The sequence below is a fragment of the Semicossyphus pulcher genome, unplaced genomic scaffold (genome assembly GCF_022749685.1).
Source record: "Semicossyphus pulcher isolate SPU_LCO1_2020_fin unplaced genomic scaffold, fSemPul1.0.p SCAF_10, whole genome shotgun sequence".
Taxonomy (NCBI): Eukaryota; Metazoa; Chordata; class Actinopteri; order Labriformes; family Labridae; genus Semicossyphus; species Semicossyphus pulcher.
The window spans coordinates 12,164,269-12,186,037 of NW_027211604.1; the positions used below are offsets into that span (position 1 = coordinate 12,164,269).

The 21,769-nt window shown below is 41.0% G+C and overlaps 2 protein-coding genes across 2 annotated transcripts; one reads left to right on the forward strand and one right to left on the reverse strand.

Annotated features, from left to right (window-relative positions):
* Positions 1–1,007: 1,007 nt before the first annotated feature.
* nectin1a (nectin cell adhesion molecule 1a) lies at positions 1,008–17,569 on the reverse strand. The gene is made up of 10 exons (XM_069674387.1): positions 17,443–17,569; positions 6,945–7,057; positions 5,319–5,577; positions 4,686–4,803; positions 4,357–4,538; positions 4,143–4,260; positions 3,878–4,029; positions 3,593–3,725; positions 3,418–3,481; positions 1,008–2,172 (listed from the first exon to the last, which is right to left on the reverse strand). Exons 1-10 carry the CDS (start codon positions 17,492–17,494, stop codon positions 1,855–1,857), a joined length of 1,509 nt encoding a protein of 502 aa, XP_069530488.1. The 5' UTR covers positions 17,495–17,569; the 3' UTR covers positions 1,008–1,854.
* A 2,101-nt stretch (positions 17,570–19,670) lies between these two features.
* On the forward strand, positions 19,671–21,464 carry LOC138603765 (uncharacterized). The gene is made up of 4 exons (XM_069675676.1): positions 19,671–19,789; positions 20,421–20,478; positions 20,568–20,894; positions 20,987–21,464. Exons 2-4 carry the CDS (start codon positions 20,442–20,444, stop codon positions 21,085–21,087), a joined length of 465 nt encoding a protein of 154 aa, XP_069531777.1. The 5' UTR covers positions 19,671–19,789; positions 20,421–20,441; the 3' UTR covers positions 21,088–21,464.
* Positions 21,465–21,769: the final 305 nt, after the last annotated feature.

The window sequence follows — 21,769 nt, forward strand, 5'->3', positions numbered from 1 at the left end:
CTAATATTAGCTAGCTAGTTGCTAACTTTGTCTGTCTGTTTGATGCTAAGCGGTTTTCCTGTTAGCATCAAATTTACCACATTTACCTGTGATGTCCTGCTCTCTCTGCCTGCTACTGGTTTGGTTGATTTCCTGGTTCAGGAGTCAGTGGGCAGAGTCGGGAAGGACATCAGGAAACTGCCTCACCCGAGTTAACTGGGCCGCTCAGCTTATTCAAGTGGCTACTGACGTTTGTGTTTTGTTTGCATTCAACACTCATCCATTCACTGCATTCATGACTGACCTATCTACTTGACATAATTAAGTTTATTTTATCTTTAGTTTTACGATAAATTAATATTGTTTAAACAGTATTTCATGTGTGGTTCCCTTCTTTGTCACTGACTTTGAGCCGGTTCATGACAAACAAAAGTTCACAAGGCTTCAGAATCCATAAAAATCACTTAAGTGAACTGTGTTTTACTTTGTAGATGAGAGAGGAACAGATGATATTTAATACGATTACAGTTTTTTGATCACAAAAAAAGCCATGTAGGCTAATCCGAAATAATTAGTGTCAGTTGACATGCTAGTAGGTCTGTGTGGCTTTACCTACTCACCATGAGGCCTAGAGTTCAAGGCTAACATTAGTATGCTAACACGCTTGTGCCAACTGATGATGTTAACATGCTTATGTTAAGAAGATATAAGATTTACCATGATTATTGACTTTGTTTAGCATGTTAGCGTGCTCACATTAGCTGATTAGCATAGGATAAAAAAATGTTGCCCTGCTGGGGCTGCTAAAAGTCAATGACATGAGTATGAAATTTAAAGGCAATCCATCAAATAAATGAGATGAACCAATTCAGTTTGAACCAAAGTAGCAAGCAGACCATCAGACAACATTATGATGCTGCTAGCGTAGCTAAAACTAGCTTAGCAGAGACACCTCTGATTCAATAACCAACAGAATTACTCTGAAATAGACTTTTAATTGTTAATATTTCATAGCAAACATCTTGATGTTGGCCCTGAATAAAGACACTATTGAAAGAAAAGACAGTGTAGAAGAGTTTGTAGGTTTGGTAGTTTTCAGTCACCATTTAAACAAGTTTACATCATTTTTATTTAAACGCTAAAAATTCAAGGCTCATCCAACAACCAGTGTCAATGAATACTAAAACCCACAGATACCACAGATAAAAACATCAATTTCATAAACCCACAAAATGTTTTCAGTACATAAAAATGTTTTTTTCTTTGCAAACAAAAACATAAATGATACAAAATACAGACACAGTTAAAGTATTACATCTGAACAGGAGGTAAACCAAAAGGTGAGTTCCGCTGTTCTACAGTAAAAGGATTGTCAGTGTGTATGACACAGGATTAAGAGAGCGGGCCTTAGAGATAAAGTAGGAAATCATAATACTTTTTTTTATTTCTTTTTCTTTTATTTTTACAAAATTATACAATAGCGGATAAAGTAAGAGGTCAATCACATCGGACATCAAGAGATAATCCTATGTCGGGAGCATTTGCAAATTAAATGTAATACATCCATGCAATATAAATTGTTTCTGATGACAAATCATCTCAAACTTGACCTTTCTTGATCCTAAAACTCATTTGAAACATGGTTCAACAATCTTCCCTTTTTGAAAAATAGATTATACAATAAATGACAGGACAAAACAGAGAGAGAGTCCCAGAACAAAAGCTGCATTGTCCTTTGACTTCCAGAGCTGTCCAGTGCAGAGACTGACCGTTCAGGGTCAAGCAACAGCCTCCTTTAAGAAAGGTGTGGGTGTAAATCTGGTTCTTCCATCTGTCCTCGCAGCGGTTTGAGTTTGTGACATATTAAAAGTCGCTTCAGACGTACTGCTCTTTGGGGAAAGTGTACGCCGCCACTCCCGGGGGAGGAGAAGACAGACCCTGCACTGATGGATATTTAAAGATGGCCTGGGTATGTGAAGGAGGAGAGAAGGTGTTTTTTGACAAGGTGTTGCTGCTGCTGCTGCTGGTTGCAGGGGTTGCTAGTGAGGAGTGGTAGGGGTGCTGGGGCAGAAATGAGAGAGGAGGGTTGATGGGAGGGGAGTAGGGCTCAGGGTAGTCCTCCTTGTTACAGGCCAGTCTGTAGCTCACGTAGTCCGCTGTGTTTGGGAGCTCTTCATAAAACCGCCCTGAATGCTGCGGAGAGATGGCAAACATAGATGCAGTTAAGACATTAAGAAAATATACTAATATTCTATTACAGGTATGTGCTGTACATAGATGATTATAGCACATAAAGTATATACTTAAAGGTATTGTACACTCAGCCATTGTTAGAATTGCAAACTAGCTACATCCTTAAAAACTTGTGCAGAGGCAGCGGCTGCTTGTGTGCAATGCATCCTGGTACATGTAGGCACTGCTGGCACAGTAACCTCTCTCAGTCATTATAGCAAGTACTGGGGAATTCGTTACTTCAATATACTACATTTACTATCAACAATGATTTGACACCAAGACAAAGGAGTTCGATCCTCTTAGCAGTGCTCAAGAGAAACATTTGTCTGAACTACAGGACGTAAACAAACCATTGGTGAGTAACACTTTATTTACTGCTGTGTCACTCCAGAAGCGGGGCAGCCAAATTCATCTGACATCCCCGTGTTAAAGATGGAAGCTTCATTGATTTACAAGCCTTGAAGTCTATGTTTGTAAATGTAATGGCTACTATAATTTGTAGCTAACTAGTTACAAAGAGGAAGGAAGGAGAACAAGCAGGTAGGCTTAAAATGTCAAAGCTAATGTTAAAGGTTTCCTCTATTTTGGACCCTCTCCGCCTCTCTCTGTTCCCTTAAAGGTCAGCACTGTTTAACTGTTTTTGATCCAGTCAGCGCCTCGAATTCACATTCATGCAAAACACTCGCCTTGCAAATCTTCTACGTTGATGTATAAATTACCCAAAACACTCATTCTCTACCCACACAGGTGATTATTAGGTCGTTTATTTACCTGATTAGACCTCCTTACGTGACTGTGTGGACGTGCACAGATTGTATTTTTGTATGTCCCCTACTTATTTGTTGGCAAATCTGATTTAATCCGCGCTTCAATGTGTAATTTTTAGCTGTCACAGTAACAAAGAGATGTGCAAACTCTCATCTCTGTTGTTGTTGGGTTGTTTAGACTTGTTAGAGAGCTAATAGAATCCTTATCAAATTTCTGCCATAAAAAAAATAACATTTTATAGTTCATCATCATTCGAATTCTCCAAAAACACAATGAGCTCTGTTACCTGCGGGAGAAGATTACTGACCGTGACATGGTCTAACTCGCTAGATAGAAGCTTTCAGCCTTCAGGCTTTCTGGGAGCACAGCCCTTTAGCTGCACTAATGCACTGGCACACACTGGCAACTCTTTGACCATGTGACATTTAAAGGTACCTGGATGTCATCTGCTGGTCTTTTCCTTATCGGCTGGGACAGTTTCCTGGACGGAGAGTCGTTTCTGATCAAAGAGGGAAAGAGAATAAAAGATGAAGATGGTAATAGAGGGTACAAAAAACATATTCAGACCAACAAGTGTTGTGAGACAAAGGGATGGAGTAAGTTTACGTACGAGGAGTCATCTTTTCTGCTCCTTATTTTGAGCACCAGGACTGTGATAGTGATGCCCATGAGCACTCCAGCAGCCAATAACAGGGCGATTACGCTGATGACATCTCCTGTTGCAATCTGCGGTAGTGGCTTTTCTATAAAAGGAAGTACATTCAAATAATCACATTTCTTGTTTACAGCATCTTTGGAGGTATTAATTCCCAATATAAAGTACAGTTAAAAACATTATAAGTAACAGCAGTAGAAGTAGATCTTTATTTCTGACCACAGAGCCCAGGTAACGTACCTATGATGCTGACCTCTACAGAGCCCGATCGTGTCCCGATGCTGTTGGTCGCATCACACACGTAGGTTCCTTGCACTTCATATGTGACCGGGCCTTTAAAGGAAAGGACGTTGTCTCTGATCTCAGCATTGCTCGGCAGGGTGCCATTTACTCTGCAGAATAAAAAGAAAAGTACCCGTAAATAAGACATATAAAGATGGTCTTACTTTGATAAGTAAACTTGAGCCCAAAGAAAGATAAAGATTAGTTAAAAAGTTGTACTCACAGTCTCCACTGATACAGAGAGACGGCTGGGTTGGCATCAGCTTGACAGCTCAGCTGGACGTTCTCTCGGTTCAGGTACCAGTTTCCATCAAACCCATCCACCAACACATCTGGCTCGTCTGGTACAAAAAGATACAAACAACAGAAATAAAGCTTTTGTACTGAATTTCAGCTCTTTAGTTATGAGTGTAATGTTATCTGTGATAAAGACTTACATTGAATATCGAGGGTGACGCTGTCAGTGAACACCTCCTCGTTGTACGAGGTGACACAGGTAAGCGTCTCCTTATGTGTTTCTCTGCTGGGCACCAGAATGTAATCGCTCTGAATGGTGAACGTCCCGTCTGAGTTTCTGTACTCTCTAGTGGTCACTTCTCCAGGCACCCTCGTCTCCCACCTGCTCACATAAATGAAGAATCAGTGTAACAACACAGAGATACATCGATGAAGATTGATTCGACTGAACATCTTGTGTAACTTAGAATTCAAGAGTAAAATCACTTCTTGTCTTAAGCATTAACACACACACACCGCACACACACACCTGATGGTACCGGGCGGTTTTCCATTGGCTGACACGCAGGTGGCCACCGGTGTTTTCAGATTGGATGAACGAGCCACAAGCGTCGGCGTGGACAGACTCATTTGAGTTGTTGGGCGAACTGAGGGAATACAAATTTATAGAAGTGTTGAGTTGATCAAACTTTACGATATCTTTAAAGCATGAAAACATTGTTTAAAGTTTAAATTATGAGCCTCTTCAAGGTCCTGGCAGGTAAACCTTTTATCACTGACTTTAAAGTCAATATAAACAGCTTAAAAAACGTATGAAGCAAAATATAACTAAATTGTCCCTTTCCAAACTAGCGAGGACTACTTAACATGGCAGTCAACAACCAACGGATAGTTCATTATTGTGTTTTAATGGTGAAAATATTGATACCAGTCTCTTCTGTACCCATGTACACAGGTAAACATGAAGCTAGAGCCAGGAGTTGGTTAGCTTAGCTCAACAGCTAGCCTGGCAATAAAGGTAACAAACTACCTTTAAGCAACTCTAAAGCTCACTGTTTAATCTGTAGATAAACCTTAGCGTAAAAAGTACACTAAGGTGTCATAGGGGTTATGTGTCACAGTATTTTAACCTGAGGACCTGATCATCTCACTTCTGTCTTACCGAAGACGGTGAGGTTTACATAGTTTTCCCGGTTCCCTGCAGGGAACGTGGTGTATTCACAGATGTAGGTGGATTCGTCAGAGAGGCGGAGCGAGGAGAAGGTGATGGTGGTGTCTTCCAGATTTGGAGTTCGTCGCCTCACTGCTCCGTTCTTGAAGGCGACGCGGTCCCTGTAGGGCGGGGCCACTGACACACCCAGGGAGGGATTGGCAATCGCCACATTCTGCTTGGTGCCATTCACCAGTTTCTGCCATGTTACCTTGAGAGAGAAAGAAATAACCTCACTGAAACCGAACCGGTTTGAACCTTCAGTTGTTTTATCAAATTTTTCTGGTTTCAAGGACACAAACACAAATACATTTTTCCTTATTGGTGTTTATTTCTCCAGAGTTTCTTTCACTGCTTAGGCTCTTGAGTCTATGCTAATAAAATAGTAAAGTTAGCCCTTATTAGAAAGCATATATATGGCAAAGGAATCAGGTTTCTTCTGTAATATTTATCATTGTGCCCTTGGTTTCTTTAACTTTCTTAAACCTCGAATAACTAACTTTTTTTTTCCCACTTGGTGGCAGCAGATACAAGTTGGGAACAACACTGACATACTGTATTGTCATGACCATTTAAGTCGACACAGCAAACTTGTTAGCAAACAGTTAACACATATAGCCGCTTAAGTAGACCGGGTTATTACAGGTGGTTTAAGAGAGCAGCTTCTTCAGAAAGTGAAAAGTTGCAAGTGACATTTGATTCATATCTGTAAATTTGTGCAGTTTTGTTAGCTAATGTAAGCCTGCTAACATGGACGCATTGCAAGCGAGCTAAAGTAGCAAAACGCTGTCTCGCTAATAAGTTAAAAATCCTTGTGCTGATCTGGCTTGACAACTTCTAGCCTGACATTTTCATACTTTATAAACAACATTAGATATAAGTTACAACGAGGAAGTGTTAGTTGGCTTGGTTGTTCATGTTAACGCTAGCAAAATACCAGCCTATCTGAGGTGGTGGGACCGACACAGCAGTGGAGAGATAAAAAGTTATATCCACATCCATCCTTTTGAAATTTTCTTTGATATGGCACAATCTATAAGTATAGTTACAGTTAGATAGTTCTGTATTTATTGTGTGTGTATTATTTTATGGATATGTATTTTTGAATGTTTTATCTACCTCATGGTTCATGCTAACATGCTAGCAATGTACATGTTGATTGAGGTCCAGTCCAGGCTACCATTTTTGCTAGCCTCGACTGGATATTTTTTCACACCAATTGTTGCTAAATACTTTATTATCTTGGTGAATTGTCTAATATGAACATTATATTACACAATATTGTCAACTAGTATAGGTTCACAAATAAGGCTTCCAGGCTTCGACTTAAATACTTGAGCCTTGCCTCTTGTCTCGGGTATTTTTTAATGGAGGACTGTTTAGCTCGCTATCTAGGCGGTGAACCAAGTATGACACATGGGAAGGTAGCACCCCCACCTTTACTTGTACATTTATGTATTGACAGTGTTCATTCTGATTTATCTGGAATCTAGATTTCTTGTTCTGGGTTTTAATTATACGCTTTGATTTTTCTACTTTAACATACTTTGGTGTAACCACAGATGGACCACTGAATACCTGTGAGATTTTGACTGGCGGGGAGCTGTTAATGAACCGACAGCGGAGATCCACCTTCGATCCAACATACCCCCACTTCCCATCATCCATTTCCACAGTCTGGCCATGAATCCCTGTAGGAGAAACACAAGAGTTAAAGATAGATACTTTCACCTTTGCCTGGCACACACCCACACAGACACCCCCACTCACGCATCAGAAATACACACACAGACCACAAATACACACATGTTGGCAGCATCAGACTGGCACTCCCTAAGCTGTTCACAGTCAGCACAGCACGTTGAGCAGATAAAGTGAGCTGATCTGTCAAAGGCGATACATTTTAGCGGCGTGAGAGGTGAGCTGAGGTCAAAGGTTTCGGATTAGAGGGAGGTATAAATAAACACGATTTGTTTGGTTACTGTTCCCACTGACTTACTGATCCCTTTTAACAAATCCACAGCCGAGCCACGCCCACTTCCTGAGCAGACGTGAGTCACGTGTTGTACTTAAGGTAACATCAAATTTAATCTAGCAGCTTCAGGAGGAATAAAATTATTCATATTGCAGGATAAAGAACAATGATATAATGTATACCGAGCAAAAACAGCTCAGAACAATGGCTGCTCTCATCCTCATACACACACGGTCCCACAAAGCTTTCAATCGTAATATCTCTCATTGTACCTCAGTCAGTAAGTATCAGCCATCTTTAATAAAATGATCCAAAGTCTGAATATAATATATTCCTTTATTACTCCTAACTTTTTATGAAGAAATCCTTTTATTTTTATAGATAATCCGTTTAAAATCCCTTTTTCCTCTTAGCGTGGGAGCAGCCAAGTACAACAAGTGCTGAGGGGATGAAAATGCATGCCAACCGCTACCATTTTTGTTGTAATGACAAGTATAGCTATAGCTCTTCATCCTATGAATATGAACTGTGAATTGCTTTGATTACTTAAGTAGTTTTAATCTATTTAATGATCGTCATGTGACCCTATTTTCCCTCCCAAGATCGATTTTGCTTCCCTTTTTGAAAAGACAATGTCGTCCCAAAGAGCTGCCTCAAAGGAGTCTTATCAGGGTCTCATAACAGGAAATGAAGAACACTGAGTAATATGAGTAATATGAACGTGAGAAGGCAGCTTAATTTCTTTTACATTCAAAGCTACAAACCAGGTAGCTGGAAATGTAATAACATGAATACGAAGCTGAATTAGACAGTGTGAATGTAACCCTGGGGTGATTTCCATGTTTGACATATTGCAGACAAAACAGATACAATAAGATGTCATGGCTCATCATGTAGTCCAATATTTCCGTGTTATTAATGGATGAATATTGATTGGACCACCACAGCGGCAACAAATGAAAAGCACCCCAGGGTGACATCAAAACCAAAGCCATTCATCCCTCTGACAATGCTTTGACCCATTCGCTGTATTTTGTCGTTCTTATATTCCTGCCAGAGCTGTGGAAAAGCTTCCTCAAGGAATGTGCCAAAATGTAATTCGCACAAGGGTTACCATAAACAACACTTTAACACTTGAACACTTTCTTGTGCACCCTGTAAAGGATTGACTGAAAAGTATTTAATATGAGAGGACATAATAAAAACTGGTGATATATTAAATATGTGATACATTTTCTTGGGATACGTTAAGGACACTGGCACCAATATTAATATATATATATATAAATTTTTCTTCTGTCATTTTTTCACAGGTTAGTTAAACTTAATCGGCAGAGACTGAAATAAAGTAGAAAACAAAATCTCAATGTCTCAATGCACCAAATGACAAGTTCAAGTACAGGTGATAAAGACCTCTAACTGAAATATGGCTGCTGGATTAAAAAAAGACAAAAACATCAGACTACTGCTTTTTACTTTCTGATTTGCATGGACTGTCAATGTGTGTTTTTTTACCCACGTATGAAAGTTACCTGTTTTATCCCAAACCATCCCTTGTCCTTACCCTAATCATTTTGACATCACCAAAACCTTTAAGGAGAACTCCACCTGTTCCACATAAAGTCTGTTCATTGCTCTTGGGCGAAACTACTGCACTGGTCAGAAAAGTAGTAAAAAGCCTTTTAACAATCCTGCTAAATTACATTTAGTTAACTAATCAATCAAATTTTATTTGTATAGCACCAAATCATAACCAAAGTTATCTCAAGTTACTTTACAAAAAGAGAAGGTCTAGACCGTACTCTTAATAACAACAATAATAATACATTTTATTTGTATAGTGCTTTTCATGGTACTCAAAGTCACTTTACATTATTAAAAACTTTACACTTTAAGTCACTTTACATTATTAAAAACAGCCTCTTTGTTATACTAATTAGAGAGAGACCCAACATGAATACAACACAAGCAGCACTTCGCAACATTTGGCATTTAAACTTCCTTTTAACAGGCAGAACCCTCGAGCAGAACCAGACTCGTGTTGAACAGCCGTCTGCCTACAAAAGAAGCAAGCATAGCAGGCCTCTACAGTCCACTCCACTGCTTGGGGCTACATTAGCTGCTACTAGTATAACACACATGAATCTCTGACCAATAATTGATGCTTCAAGTTTTAACAACGAATAGGAATGTGTTGAATTAAAAAGATGATGCTTCTGGATCTGCTGCATCGATTTTGTCTAAAAAGGTTATACGCTACATGTGCAGCGGTAAATTAATAGAATACGCTTTATTACCATACGGTAGGGCCGGGGCAATAAGGCCAAATTCCTATATCATGATATCAAGATTTTTATATCTCAATAACGATACATATCACGATATACTGTATAATGTTTTCTGATAATCTAACAAATAATTAGTCTATATAAAATAACCACATGGTACAGCCTATTCTTGGATAATCCTGTGTGAATTAAATACTTGACAAATAACAAAATTGGGCTGAGCCCGAGTCCTTTTCTGCACATTGCGAGTTAATAAACGGCGCCTCCCTCTATGGTTCGCTCCAGGTTCACTCCCACGTGCCAGGCTTAGAACGTAAAGTATTATCAAAATGACATAAAATAGCTGTAAAGCAGTTCGCAATAGAGACGATAGAGAAACACATACGATAGACATATCGTTTTGACGATATATATATGGTCATATTGTGCAGCCCTACCACACGGTAGGAAGGTTATCAATCATTCAATGTTTCTGTGACGAACCCTGAGAGCTGCCTGTACATCCTATAATTACTCTTTTGATAGGCTTGGACTTAATATTTGAGGAGGCAGTTATGGTTCAGCCTTTTAACCCAAACCAATTATAATTGTTAACATTTAATTATAATGATACTATGAAAGTAAAAGGAAGTTTTTATTGGCCAAATTTCTAAACTTAAAATATAAAATCTGCTGTAATGGACTTCACTACTGTTAATTCTTTCAAGTTATCAGTTAGCATTGGGATTGTTTGTTTAGATCCTCATCTTTACTTAAAAGGCATTACATTATGGGCCCCTCATTACCTAAAACTTTTTAAAATCTAACAGAAACATGATCAGCGGAGGGATTGTCTGAAATGTTCACTGAAACCTTCCTACACTGACATTTACATCACATTAAATTCTCTTTGAATACAAAAGAGAGAAAGATGAACAGAGACAGGAAAGACCTTCTTGATGTCAGCGAAAACATCGAGTTCATTAAGATTCTGATCGTAGACCGTGACCTGTTAGAGAGCGCAGAGACTCTTTTGATCTAATGTTTCTGAATGACATTCTTCAACAATGTGAAAACACCAGCAAGACTGGACAGTTACCATAAATCTAAGGTACTGTTTTATGGTTTTACATGAAGCTGTATCAGTGTAGAGATTGAATATCACTCTGCGTTCCAATAACTTTCAACATTCATACAGCCGCAGCACATCATGTAAGTCCTTACAGTTGTTAACCATCATCTCGATTAGAGCCTCGATTCGATTAGAGTTATTACAGAGTGCACTGATTCCATACTCTCGTAGATTTGTTTGGTCCTGCCCTTTTATATAAATCTGCAGAAACATTTAATATACAAAAAGGCATTTGATTTTCTGTATGCGTGAATATTTTGGCATGCAAACATAAGCTTCAAAATACAAATAAACATCTGTGGACTTATCTGCCCTGCTGACATAAGTCATCAAAAATAGGATGATGCGTCACGTGATCTTGCGTACAACTAGAGCCATATGTGTTTTGTTGGATCAATATGTTTAATAGTTTTCTATTGGAGCGGTTCGCTGTGCCGTTTGTGCCCCCTGATATAAACAGCTGTCACTCACTGGGAGGTAAGAAGGCGAGCAGGGGGAGTAGACTACACCATTTAGAATATTAAAGTGCATCTGCGTCAGGTCATTTCAGTCTGTTTGTTACTAAAAGTTTTTACTGAAATATTGTAGAATAAATATATTCAGCCTTCACAAATGTATTTAAGGATGTGCATGTTTGCTTTTAGGTCTTTAAACCTGTAAGAAAGACCTTTAATAGATCCGGGGTACACCCACGACTGATCGCCAATCAATCTGACACATCAACCTTTCACACTCACAATCACACCGACGGGCAATTTAGAGTCCCCAATGAACCTAATGAGCATGTCTTTGGACGGTGGGAGGAAGCCGGAGTACCCAGAGGGAACCCATGCATACACGGGGAGAACATGCAAACTCCACACAGAAAGGCCCACTTCATCCGAACTGAGATTCAAACCTGGAACCTTCTAGCTGTGAGGCAACAGCACTAACCACTGCAGCACCATGCAGCCCTGTTATCAGGATAAACATTTAAAATATAATAGATCATTCATCTCATTCATCCAGATCGTAAAATGTGAAATGACTAACTCTATGTAAACATGGGTAGCCCTTTTTACACAGAGATTCTGCAGCAGCGCTGTAAGAAAGCTCTGCCGTTACGCTGCCTTTGTACCTTTCACTGAACCTTAATATTTCTGCCACAGTGTGGGAGTTTACACAGCGTTACGGTGTGGCACACACACGGCGCTGTTCCGTCCTGCTGGCTTGTCCATTTACGCAGACGCAGATTTGCCACTGTTACACCTCTCAATGCCGTCCAGAGGCGGAACGACTTCGCCCCACCATCCCACCTCCGTGACTTTTACACAGACAGTGATGCGTTAACAGTCCTGTCTTGAACAGGCTTATGTAAAAAAGGACTTACAAAAAGCTATAGCCAGCAGCAGTTAGCTAATCTAAGCACGAAAAGGTAGCCTTGGGCTGTCTAACTTTAACAAAATCTACATCCCAGCCAGAGTGGGTGAGCTGAGCGTCCGTGGAAGGATCTTGGATGGAGGGAAGAGCGGATATTTTAGCTGTCGCGCAGCATCCAACTCCAATTTAGCTACGTTAACGCTGAGTTTGAAGCATAGCCGAGGTCTTATTCTTAGGTCTTACTCCTGAAACACAAAGAAAGCTTTTTTTTTGGAACGAGCGGTGAGTGATTTGAGTGAAGGGGAGTAAAATCTGAGTTGAGCGCATAGGAATATTGAGCGGATCGGCCGGGAGCAGCTGCGAACAGGGAGAACAGAGAGAATGAACTGCGAACTTCTCTCCACTCCGCTCATGTGCTCTGACTCCACAGCTCTAAAGCTCAATAATTAACACATTATATTTAAATATTAAAGTTCAAATGAGTGGGGTTTTACATGGGGGTTATCTGTGGGACTATTTCTTGGCTAGAAACAGTGACAGTGAACTTTGAGGCACATAACCCCCCGTAACACCACAATGTGTTGATTTTACACTTAGAATTAGATTAAACAAATGAGAACTTTTCTTTTCTGGGCCTAAAATTGATTTTTTTTTTAACCCTTTGACCTGGCCTGGCCTTTCTAGCTGTTTCCCCCTTGTTTCCTGTCTTTGCTGAGCTAACCAGCTGCTAGCTAAAAAATCTTCTCATCTTACTTTTAAGAAAGCAAGTCGCTGTATTTCCTAAAATATCAAACTATACATTTAATGGTGTTTCCTGGGAGATGACTGTCCATAGTTAATAAAGGGAACTAAAACATGCTCAGTAAATACATAAAGGTAAAAACACAGCTGTCTGAAAATGATCCTTAACATACACACACACGTATCCCACCCAGACCCCTACTGACCTCTGTTGCTGAGCTTATTATAGGCTTTAGGTGAGGGCAGAACAGACAGAAAGGCCACTTCTCTGGCACACACAAACACACAATCATATCTCGTTGCCCCCCCCGTCGCTCCCACCTTCCTCTTTTCCGCTGTGTCCATTCACATTCTTCTATTGTTCAGGCTGTGGGAAATGACCTCAGCACTCCTCATCACAATAATCCATAAACAGCAGCGCACAGGACAGAGACAGCCATGGGAATCTAACAAACAATGGTAATATTGTTCCACACATGAATGTGCCACATGCACAAACAGCAGGTGCATCACAGCGTGGTGATGTGCTTTTTGTTTATGACCTGAGAGGATATCCTCCATCTTTCTGCATCGTTCTCATTATGAGACATTTTTAACCTTTTCTCATGTGGGGTTCAGCAGAGGGACACACACAGGTTTGTTAGGATAAAGATTAAAACACAAAACTTTGTTATTTCCTCTCACTGTCTCGTTCTTTCTGGTAATGAGTAATGGTAATGAGACAACTGAGGTAAAAACAAATCAATATTACAGCAGTGTTTTGGTCACTCTAATACAGAAACAACTTAAACTGCATCATAAAACAACTCCAAAGCTTTTTAAAAAACAGTCTACGGCTTTGAGAGATGCTCATTAAAGCTGTACTCGAGGCAAGAACTCCCCAATGACACTCATTCAGGGGCGGTGCTGTATACGTCCAGCATCACAGAGTTTTGTGAGCCTGATCTACATCCTCATCTCACATTTGGTCGACTCTTCACCATTTCAATAAGTAAGTAAAACTGTAACCTTAAAAGTTTATAAAACGAATCATTGCCTTTATTCTGAGATTAAACCTACAGCAGACCTCACGCCAAATTGTGCAACAAACAGATGATTTAATATAAGTCTGTGATCATTGATCTAAAAGACACACTGACTGGAATTGACCATCATATCATTAAACTGTATGATATTTCCATGGACTTAATAATGTCTATGACCAACAACAAAAAGCTATTAAGACACGTTGTTCGTATTCTGACATCATGTCGTCGGCCTACGTATAAGTGTTTTAGCCTGAACGGTGATTCTTAGTAAATTTGGTGCCAAAAAAGTGCGACTGTTTTGTTTTGCTGTGTGAAACAGTCACAGATTGGTGAAGTTCAGGCACCAGAAGTATTGAGTTAGTTTTAGGAAAAGTCTAAAATCTTTCTTTAGTCTAATACAATACTATTGCGTGCACTGCTTTGTACCAAAACCATGCACATCTGAGTGAAATACCCTGTTTTTAGCAGGGTCCAATAAGTTTTGAGCCAAATGCTAATATTATGTGTTGTATAATGCAGGAACCTTCCACAAGGACACCTTTCAGCTATCACCTGACGACGATATATCCTCTGCTTCCAGGAGCCAGCCAGATAAAGAACTTCCGGCCAAGACTTCCTTCTCCATGTGCTGCATTGTTTACTGTCTGACGAGCAACTTGAGAAGCGAGAACAGAGTCGGAGTTGAGATATGACTTCTAAGAAGGGATTGTAAGCTGCACTTGCAGGCAGATGTCTGGGTGGCATTACGGTGGATTGCATTCGGCCCCTTTTGTTCCCCACACAGACTTTTTCATGCATGCAACCAAAGCCTGCCGATACATGATTGGTCAATACTACTTGGACTACAAACTGACATAACAACACTTCCGATACCACTTTCTCAGACCGCACTTGGAGACACATCTAACAATGGGATAAACTTGTTCCTTGAAAAGTAGTTCCTTGGACTGAAAAGTTCCTGCTTCTTTTGGTGGAAAGGTGACAAATGACAATCCAATGGGGATTCAGCTGTTTGGCTCCGAGAGACAAGACTGTTGTTGAAAGTGTTCTGGTTTGTATCAAATTTCAGTGGGCTTTAAACTCTTAACAGACAACTGCAAATGAATGAACATAATCAAGTCATACATGTCATTTTTCCACTCCAACTCCATTCCAGCGTCTCATGTTGCTAGTGGGACTATAAACACTGGCGAGCCCATGGAAAAGGAAGACTTTCCCGGTCTATCCTTTAGTGCTTTCCAGCATTATCACCGGAACAAAATATTGTGCGTCGCCCCCAGCAGCTATTCTGTCATTAGACGATCGTTGATGTATTCCGAGATAGCAGATACAGCAGCCATATTTCCATACATATAAAGGAAGAATAAAGGAATGTGAAAATTAACTTCTGATAAATTCAAGCAGAGGAACCTATATCTGAAAATGTTGCGCACGTAAAATTGGTTAAAAAAGGGAATTTGAACCAAATATCTAAACCAGAGACAAGATTTAGAGAGAAGACCAAGAAGCTAACTTATCTGTCACATAAGCACAACGTTAATATTTCATTTTCTTCAGCTGAGTCATGAGCAAACATCACAACAAACATTGTTTCAAATCTGACCACACACATCAACCTTCAGCCTCGCTGACTTGGCCTCTGACCCTCAGACGGGCTGACCTCTCCCTTCAGACGAGGGAATGAAAAACCCAGAGAGAGAAAGAGGAGAGGGCAGATTAACCGTATAATCTTTAGGCCATCAAATCTGTGATTGATCGGGGATTACACACTGTGTTTGAGTCTTTGGCCTTGTGACTTAAATGTAGGGAATCCTGCAGCAGTGTGAAGATCAACACACACACACACACACACACACACACACAAAAAGCCTCATGATGCTGGAGCCTTGCAAACGCATCACTTTGGGTCGGCTGAAAGAGATTCAACTTCTTTGTGACAGAACTATGTTCCACTACCGCAGCGCTATCATACACAGCGTCTCTTTATTGCTCTTAACCAACAATTTACCAACACAAACAGACTTTTGGACATCCACTTCGCCAAATGATCTGAGCTCCTTTCCATTTTTGCTTGATTGAAATGGAGACGATACTCATTCTTCTCTAGTTGTGCCCTACTTCGATTCTAATCTCTCATTGTTTTTGATTGGGTTTTTTTGCTTCTGTGTGCTCATGCGTGCATATGAGTGCGTGTTTGTGTGAATGTGTAATCTCTGTGGCACTGCAAGAACGTGGAGTGTGCACTTGGCTGGTGTTCAGCGGGCAGCTCACAGGATTATGATGACTGTTGCTGCTGCATCTATGTTTTGCGACATGAGAGGAAAATAAAAACCCGAGAGAGAGAAGGAGAGAGGATGGAGGGAAAAAGTCTGGAGGAAGATCAACTAACTGAGAGATAAGGAAGGCAAAAAAAAAAAAAAGATGGGCCTACTCTGGAGAGGGAGGAGCGCACAAACAGACAAATAAAAGAGAAAGAGGACAGAAGGGCTGTGTGTTTGTGCTGGATTATTTCTGTGGGGTAGCGTCTGTGTGTTCCAGCTTTGGACTGTGGATTATGCAAAAAGTACAAGGATGTCTGTCTGTCAGTTTCAGTCAGTCTTTTCCGTGTCTTTCTGCAGTGGAGGATTGCAAACTTTTCAAACATCAGTGACAGATCCACCTGCAGGGCCCGCTTCACAGAGCCCCGCTGAGGTGCTCTGAGTCTGCAGGCGCCATCAGAAGACAGATACGCTGCAGCAACAGTCAGCAGGGCTCGGCTGGGACTTGGCAGCAGTCATGTTGTTGCACCCTTCCTGCTCCCTGTGCAGCTCTAATCCACGGCTCTGTCCTTCACCATGACAATCCTACACACATGGTGCAACCTCACACTTAGCTATAACACATACACACGTATGCACACCAGCAAATTACTGCAGGACTGGCAAAGGCGGGTTTATCACTTACTGAGTGAAAAAAGCAATCACAGCAGATGTCACAGCAGCTCAACACATCCATATGCTGCCACAAAAGCTTTTGTCATGACGTAATACATGTAAGACTTCAGAACATTAGGCTGATGCTCCTTAGGTTTCAGAGTTGCACTAAATTAATGAACCTATGGCGAGCTGCCTCACATTGGGAATTACTTTATTCCAAAAATCTTATAAAATGTTGTAACTATTTGCTACAGATGTTTACAACCTGAAATTATCATTGATGATGAAGTGATGATGAACTACTCATAATATAACTCATGTAAAATGGACATAAGAAACTATTTCTACCGGATATTCTACTGGATACAAAACAATTTACCAAAATAAAAGACTTAATAATATGCTTAAATTGCATGCACGTGATATAACAGGATACATAAGGTTAATTACAATTATGTTTTATAACTATTAGGCTCTGATTCCCAATTTGAAAGTATTTTTTTGTTAGTTCAGGTTTTACTTATTAGATGATAACATGCTCCTGACACTGACTTTCTTGTCTCTTTTTCCTTGATTGGTACATTTAATACAGACAACTCTATAATCAGTGTTTGAATCATTGATATTGAACAGGTACAAAGAAAAGTAAGACATCCTACCAGGAAATACACAAGTTGTTATCAGGAATATCCAAAATCCAGTGTTGTCCATGCCCAAAACACGGCTGCCAGCTTCTCGCTGTGGTTAAAATCCCAGTGTGCACTTGTTTTCTTCCTCCTGCCTCCCACACTGAACACACGGCAACAGGTTCAGCCTCAGCTCTCTGTCTGGGGTCCAATCAGGACTCCATGTATGCTGCAAACCCAGCGCACACTCCTCTAATTCACAGACTATCGCCCTGAAAAGATTTCTCAAACTTGTCTCCGCAGCCTGTGTCACTTTTTCTTTCTCACACTCTAATTCGGACTTCCCTCTGAGAGGTGACCGAGCTGCAGCCGTCTCTGTCCGGCCGAGGCTTGGCGGGGATAAAGCAGCTTAACGCGTGGGCAGATTATTTCCGAGATAGCCTTCCCCCCCAGTCCAGACCGACAACTATCTGTCACTGCGCGAGCGCTGAGCTGAGCAGAGCCCAGCCGGCTGCTGTGCAGGTCAGAAAAAAGGCGCAGTCAGGCTATTTTAAATGAGCAAACTCAATAAAAGCAAAGAGGGGCCCAGACAGCCAATAGTACAGGGGCGTATGTAGAGGAATGAGCAGTGAATAAAGACCCCCCTTAAAGTGCTGGAGCTGATCTCATATGCTGGCCAACATTGAAATAAATAAACCAATTATTATATAAGTATTATGGATATGACCATGAACAGGATGTCATAGATAATATCATCAAACAGTTCATGATGCCTACCTGTAAAATACCTACATCTCAGGGATCTCAAGATAACACAACTTTGTTTCATTTTTCACATCAAAGCCCAAAACCAAAATAAAAGTCAAATTAGTGTAAGGGTTACATTCAAGACAAGGCTAATACATTTAACCTGATGATAACCTTGTATTGTATAGACAGCGATATGCTAGAATATGCTGAAAATCCCTGCTGACATGAGTTGAATATTTTACATCCAATGGCAACATAACTAATAAGAATTTCATGTTCGCATGCACTGAAAACTACTGATGAGAGGACACACTGCTGCAAAATGCTGGGGCCTAGCTGGTATGTCAAGAGGTTAGGTGATTGGAAAATGAGGGAAGTTCAAAGGGCGACCTCTGAGGGCGAGCGAGAAACGCCTGGAAGCTGGAAAATTGCAGAACATACTTATCGGTGTGTGGATGTGTCTGAATGCGCCTGAAGATGAACGTGGCCCATCTATCTGTTAAGCACAAGAGAAATGTACTCCAGGTTTCAAACCTGCCGTGCGAGAACATCTCATCCTCTTAGGTCTTTACATTTCAGCTCATGTTCTTTTTAATGCAGGTTAGTACCTCTTCAGGCCGAACACGTGTGAGCCAGGCGGACTGGAGACCATAATGGTTTAACGATGATGGGGGAGGATGAGGAAGAATGTCTGATATAGAAATATTTCCCTGATATTTTTCAGAGCTCGCTGGGAATTCTGGGAAATATTGTTAAGTTTACCTGCAAAATGTCCCAACTCATTTAGACAACTTAGTGTAGTTATGTCATATGCCATGCTGTAAATCCAGTAGTCCCAGTAGTACAATATACAAATAGTACAGTGTACAAATTCTGCAACCAGAGAACTAATCATGGTCCAATACTGCCACCTTGTGGTGCAGACTGTGAACTTCCATCCAGCTCATTTTATAAAGTTCCTTTTGTTGGCCTTTGGGTGGAGACACTGAGCTACTGTACATGATTTATGTGGTACGATGACAGTGCTAGAAATTTCTAGTGGGTCACAAATTCACCCTGAGCAAGCATTGTGTCATCAACATGGCAGATCCCTCTGTAGTCTGAGATTTACCCCCTTAAAAGTCATTAAAGGTGGGCCATCTTTTCAGCACAGTAAGTGTGCAGGTATGTGCTACTTGTACAGAGCACATTTGAATCATCAACCTCTGTGGAAGTCTTTTATAATGTATAAGACCAGATTTTAATGTATTTATCTGACTACCACACAGTGAGGGCAAATCAGCAGAAGAGACAAAAAAGGTGAGGAGAGAACCAGAGAGGAAAGGAGACAAGGTCATAACAAGCTGCACAATGACGCTGACCGAGTTCTCTGAGCCCCCCTCCCTGCCCGTCCTGTGGTCCTCCATCAGGCACTGCAGAGGAGGAAGACGAATCAGCACTCTGCGCTCCACCTTCATCCCTCCCACTGCCTCTCCACCTCTCTGTGTCGCTCCCACCTCGTCTCAGAAGTGCGATGCTCTGCAGTGCTGCTACACGCTGACGGAGGCGACCACCACCAGCTGTTCTACTCTTCCCTGCAAGTCAAGAGCACGCAGGCAGGAGCTGCTACATCATCCAGACCTGACAGGAGGTAAGACTCCATGAAGATGTTCAGCTGCAGCTCCGATGAAAGATATAAGATTTAGGGTCTCATTGGGGTGAGATGGACTTTTCTAGAACATGCAGGGGCGCAAGGCATGTAAACAGAAAATACTTATATGCGTAGAAAGATGTAAACATTAGTCTCATTACTTAGCATTCGGCTTAGGATGATGAGAAATATAAAACTGTGGCAGGGCATTGAGAAATGTGAGGATAAGTGAGACAAACAGGCACCAAAACAGACAGAAGAGGGAAAACATCCGCGTCATCTTTGGCTCTGAATTATGTCCAGTCATTAGATTAAGCCACAGGTGGACGGAGCAACTCAACCTTGTCGACTTGTGAACTAAACAAAAAGCTCATATTTTCTGTAGAAAAAGCAGGAATTTCATAGTTTGTTTCCTTTTATGGTACTTTTTAAAGTCTCTTTTCTATTCTCGATGTCATGACCTCTCTTACAATGACCTTACACCCTCCTGGAGAGTGAAACCAGCTGTTTGAAAGCCCTGCTTTAAATGGACTGCATCTTAATATTGCATGTCGCTGCAAAGACTTTTATTGAGTTAGATTAACTTGTTAATTTGATTTCCTGTCTCACATTTCCTCTCTTTTCTTCAAAGTTGGATGGGTGTTTTTCCATCATGCTCAAGACTCTGTTTATGTTTGGAGTGCTGGGAGGTGAGAAGTGTTTCTACTCTGATATCCTCCACTTCAAGCTAAATATATCTACTCTCATCCTTCACACGTCCTTTTGTGTCCCGCCGCAGTGTTGCTGATCCCAGCACAGTGTGATGACCCGATCCTCGTGTGTGTCGAAGATGACAACGACCTGAGAGTAGAATGTCGGGTCTCGCCCAAGCCCAACAAGATCAACAGCTATGAGTTCTCCTGGTCTTCTGGAACCAAAGAGTCGCTCATTAACACCAACGTGTCCGGCTCAGCAGCAGAGGGACAGTTCAAAGAAAGCTACGTGGAGGAGCTGGAGCCTCACGGATACAAGATGACCCTGCCCGGCTTCAGAGACAAACTCCCACACAACACCACCTACATGTGCAAAGTGTCCGGGGTGTCTGCCAGCATCAGTGTGGAGAGAGGTAGGTGGATCGACTGAGTGCATGTGTGTGTGTGGATTTAAAGTTGTTCTGACTTTCTCCACTGTTTTCATGCCACTTTTCTTCCTCTGCAGAGCAACTTGCCCCGTGTTCAGCTGTGAGCGTGTTTCTGAAGAGCTCCTGCTCCTGGATCCTTTGTCTGCTGCTCTTCTTCTTCTATCAAGCACACAGCTAAAAACGAAACATGCAGGCTTGGGCTTACACACACATACACACACACACGTAATCATGTCTCCCATCTGTCCACATCCACAAACAACACCCATGTTACAAATGTTAATAGCTTGCAGCTGTCTCGCCTCCCTTTGGTTTCTTCCCAAGAGCACTGAAACAATAAAATGTTTCCCTACATTTGATGAAACAGAATGAAGAGGACTTAAAGATGGTTCAAGGGAAATGTTAATATAATGTTAATATAAATGTGCTTTTTGCAGCAGAGGAACACACATCTGTATGTGTATGAAAACAATAAGTGTCTTGCCATGTAAATTATACTCTGGAAGCTGCAGCATTTGTTTTCAATAAAAGGATGCTATAAGAATCAGACGTGAACTTGGTGTGAATTCATTGATAATAACTGGGACACAGATGGAAATGCATTATAAGAAGTACAATGTTGTGTATGTTTTTTGGACAGTTATCAACTGAAAGCAGCAAAACTGAGTGAGGCTGCAGGAAGAAGACTTTATAGGAGAGTGGGAAAGTCTCTGCCACTCAAGCATAAAGCTGCAAGCTGCAAGGGAGTGGCTTAAAATCAACAATGATGATATCGTCAGAAGTGGCTGAGTCAGAGTCCAGATCTCAATTGATTCAAAAATTGTGACTCACTATCTCTTGTGAAATCTAAAAGACCTATA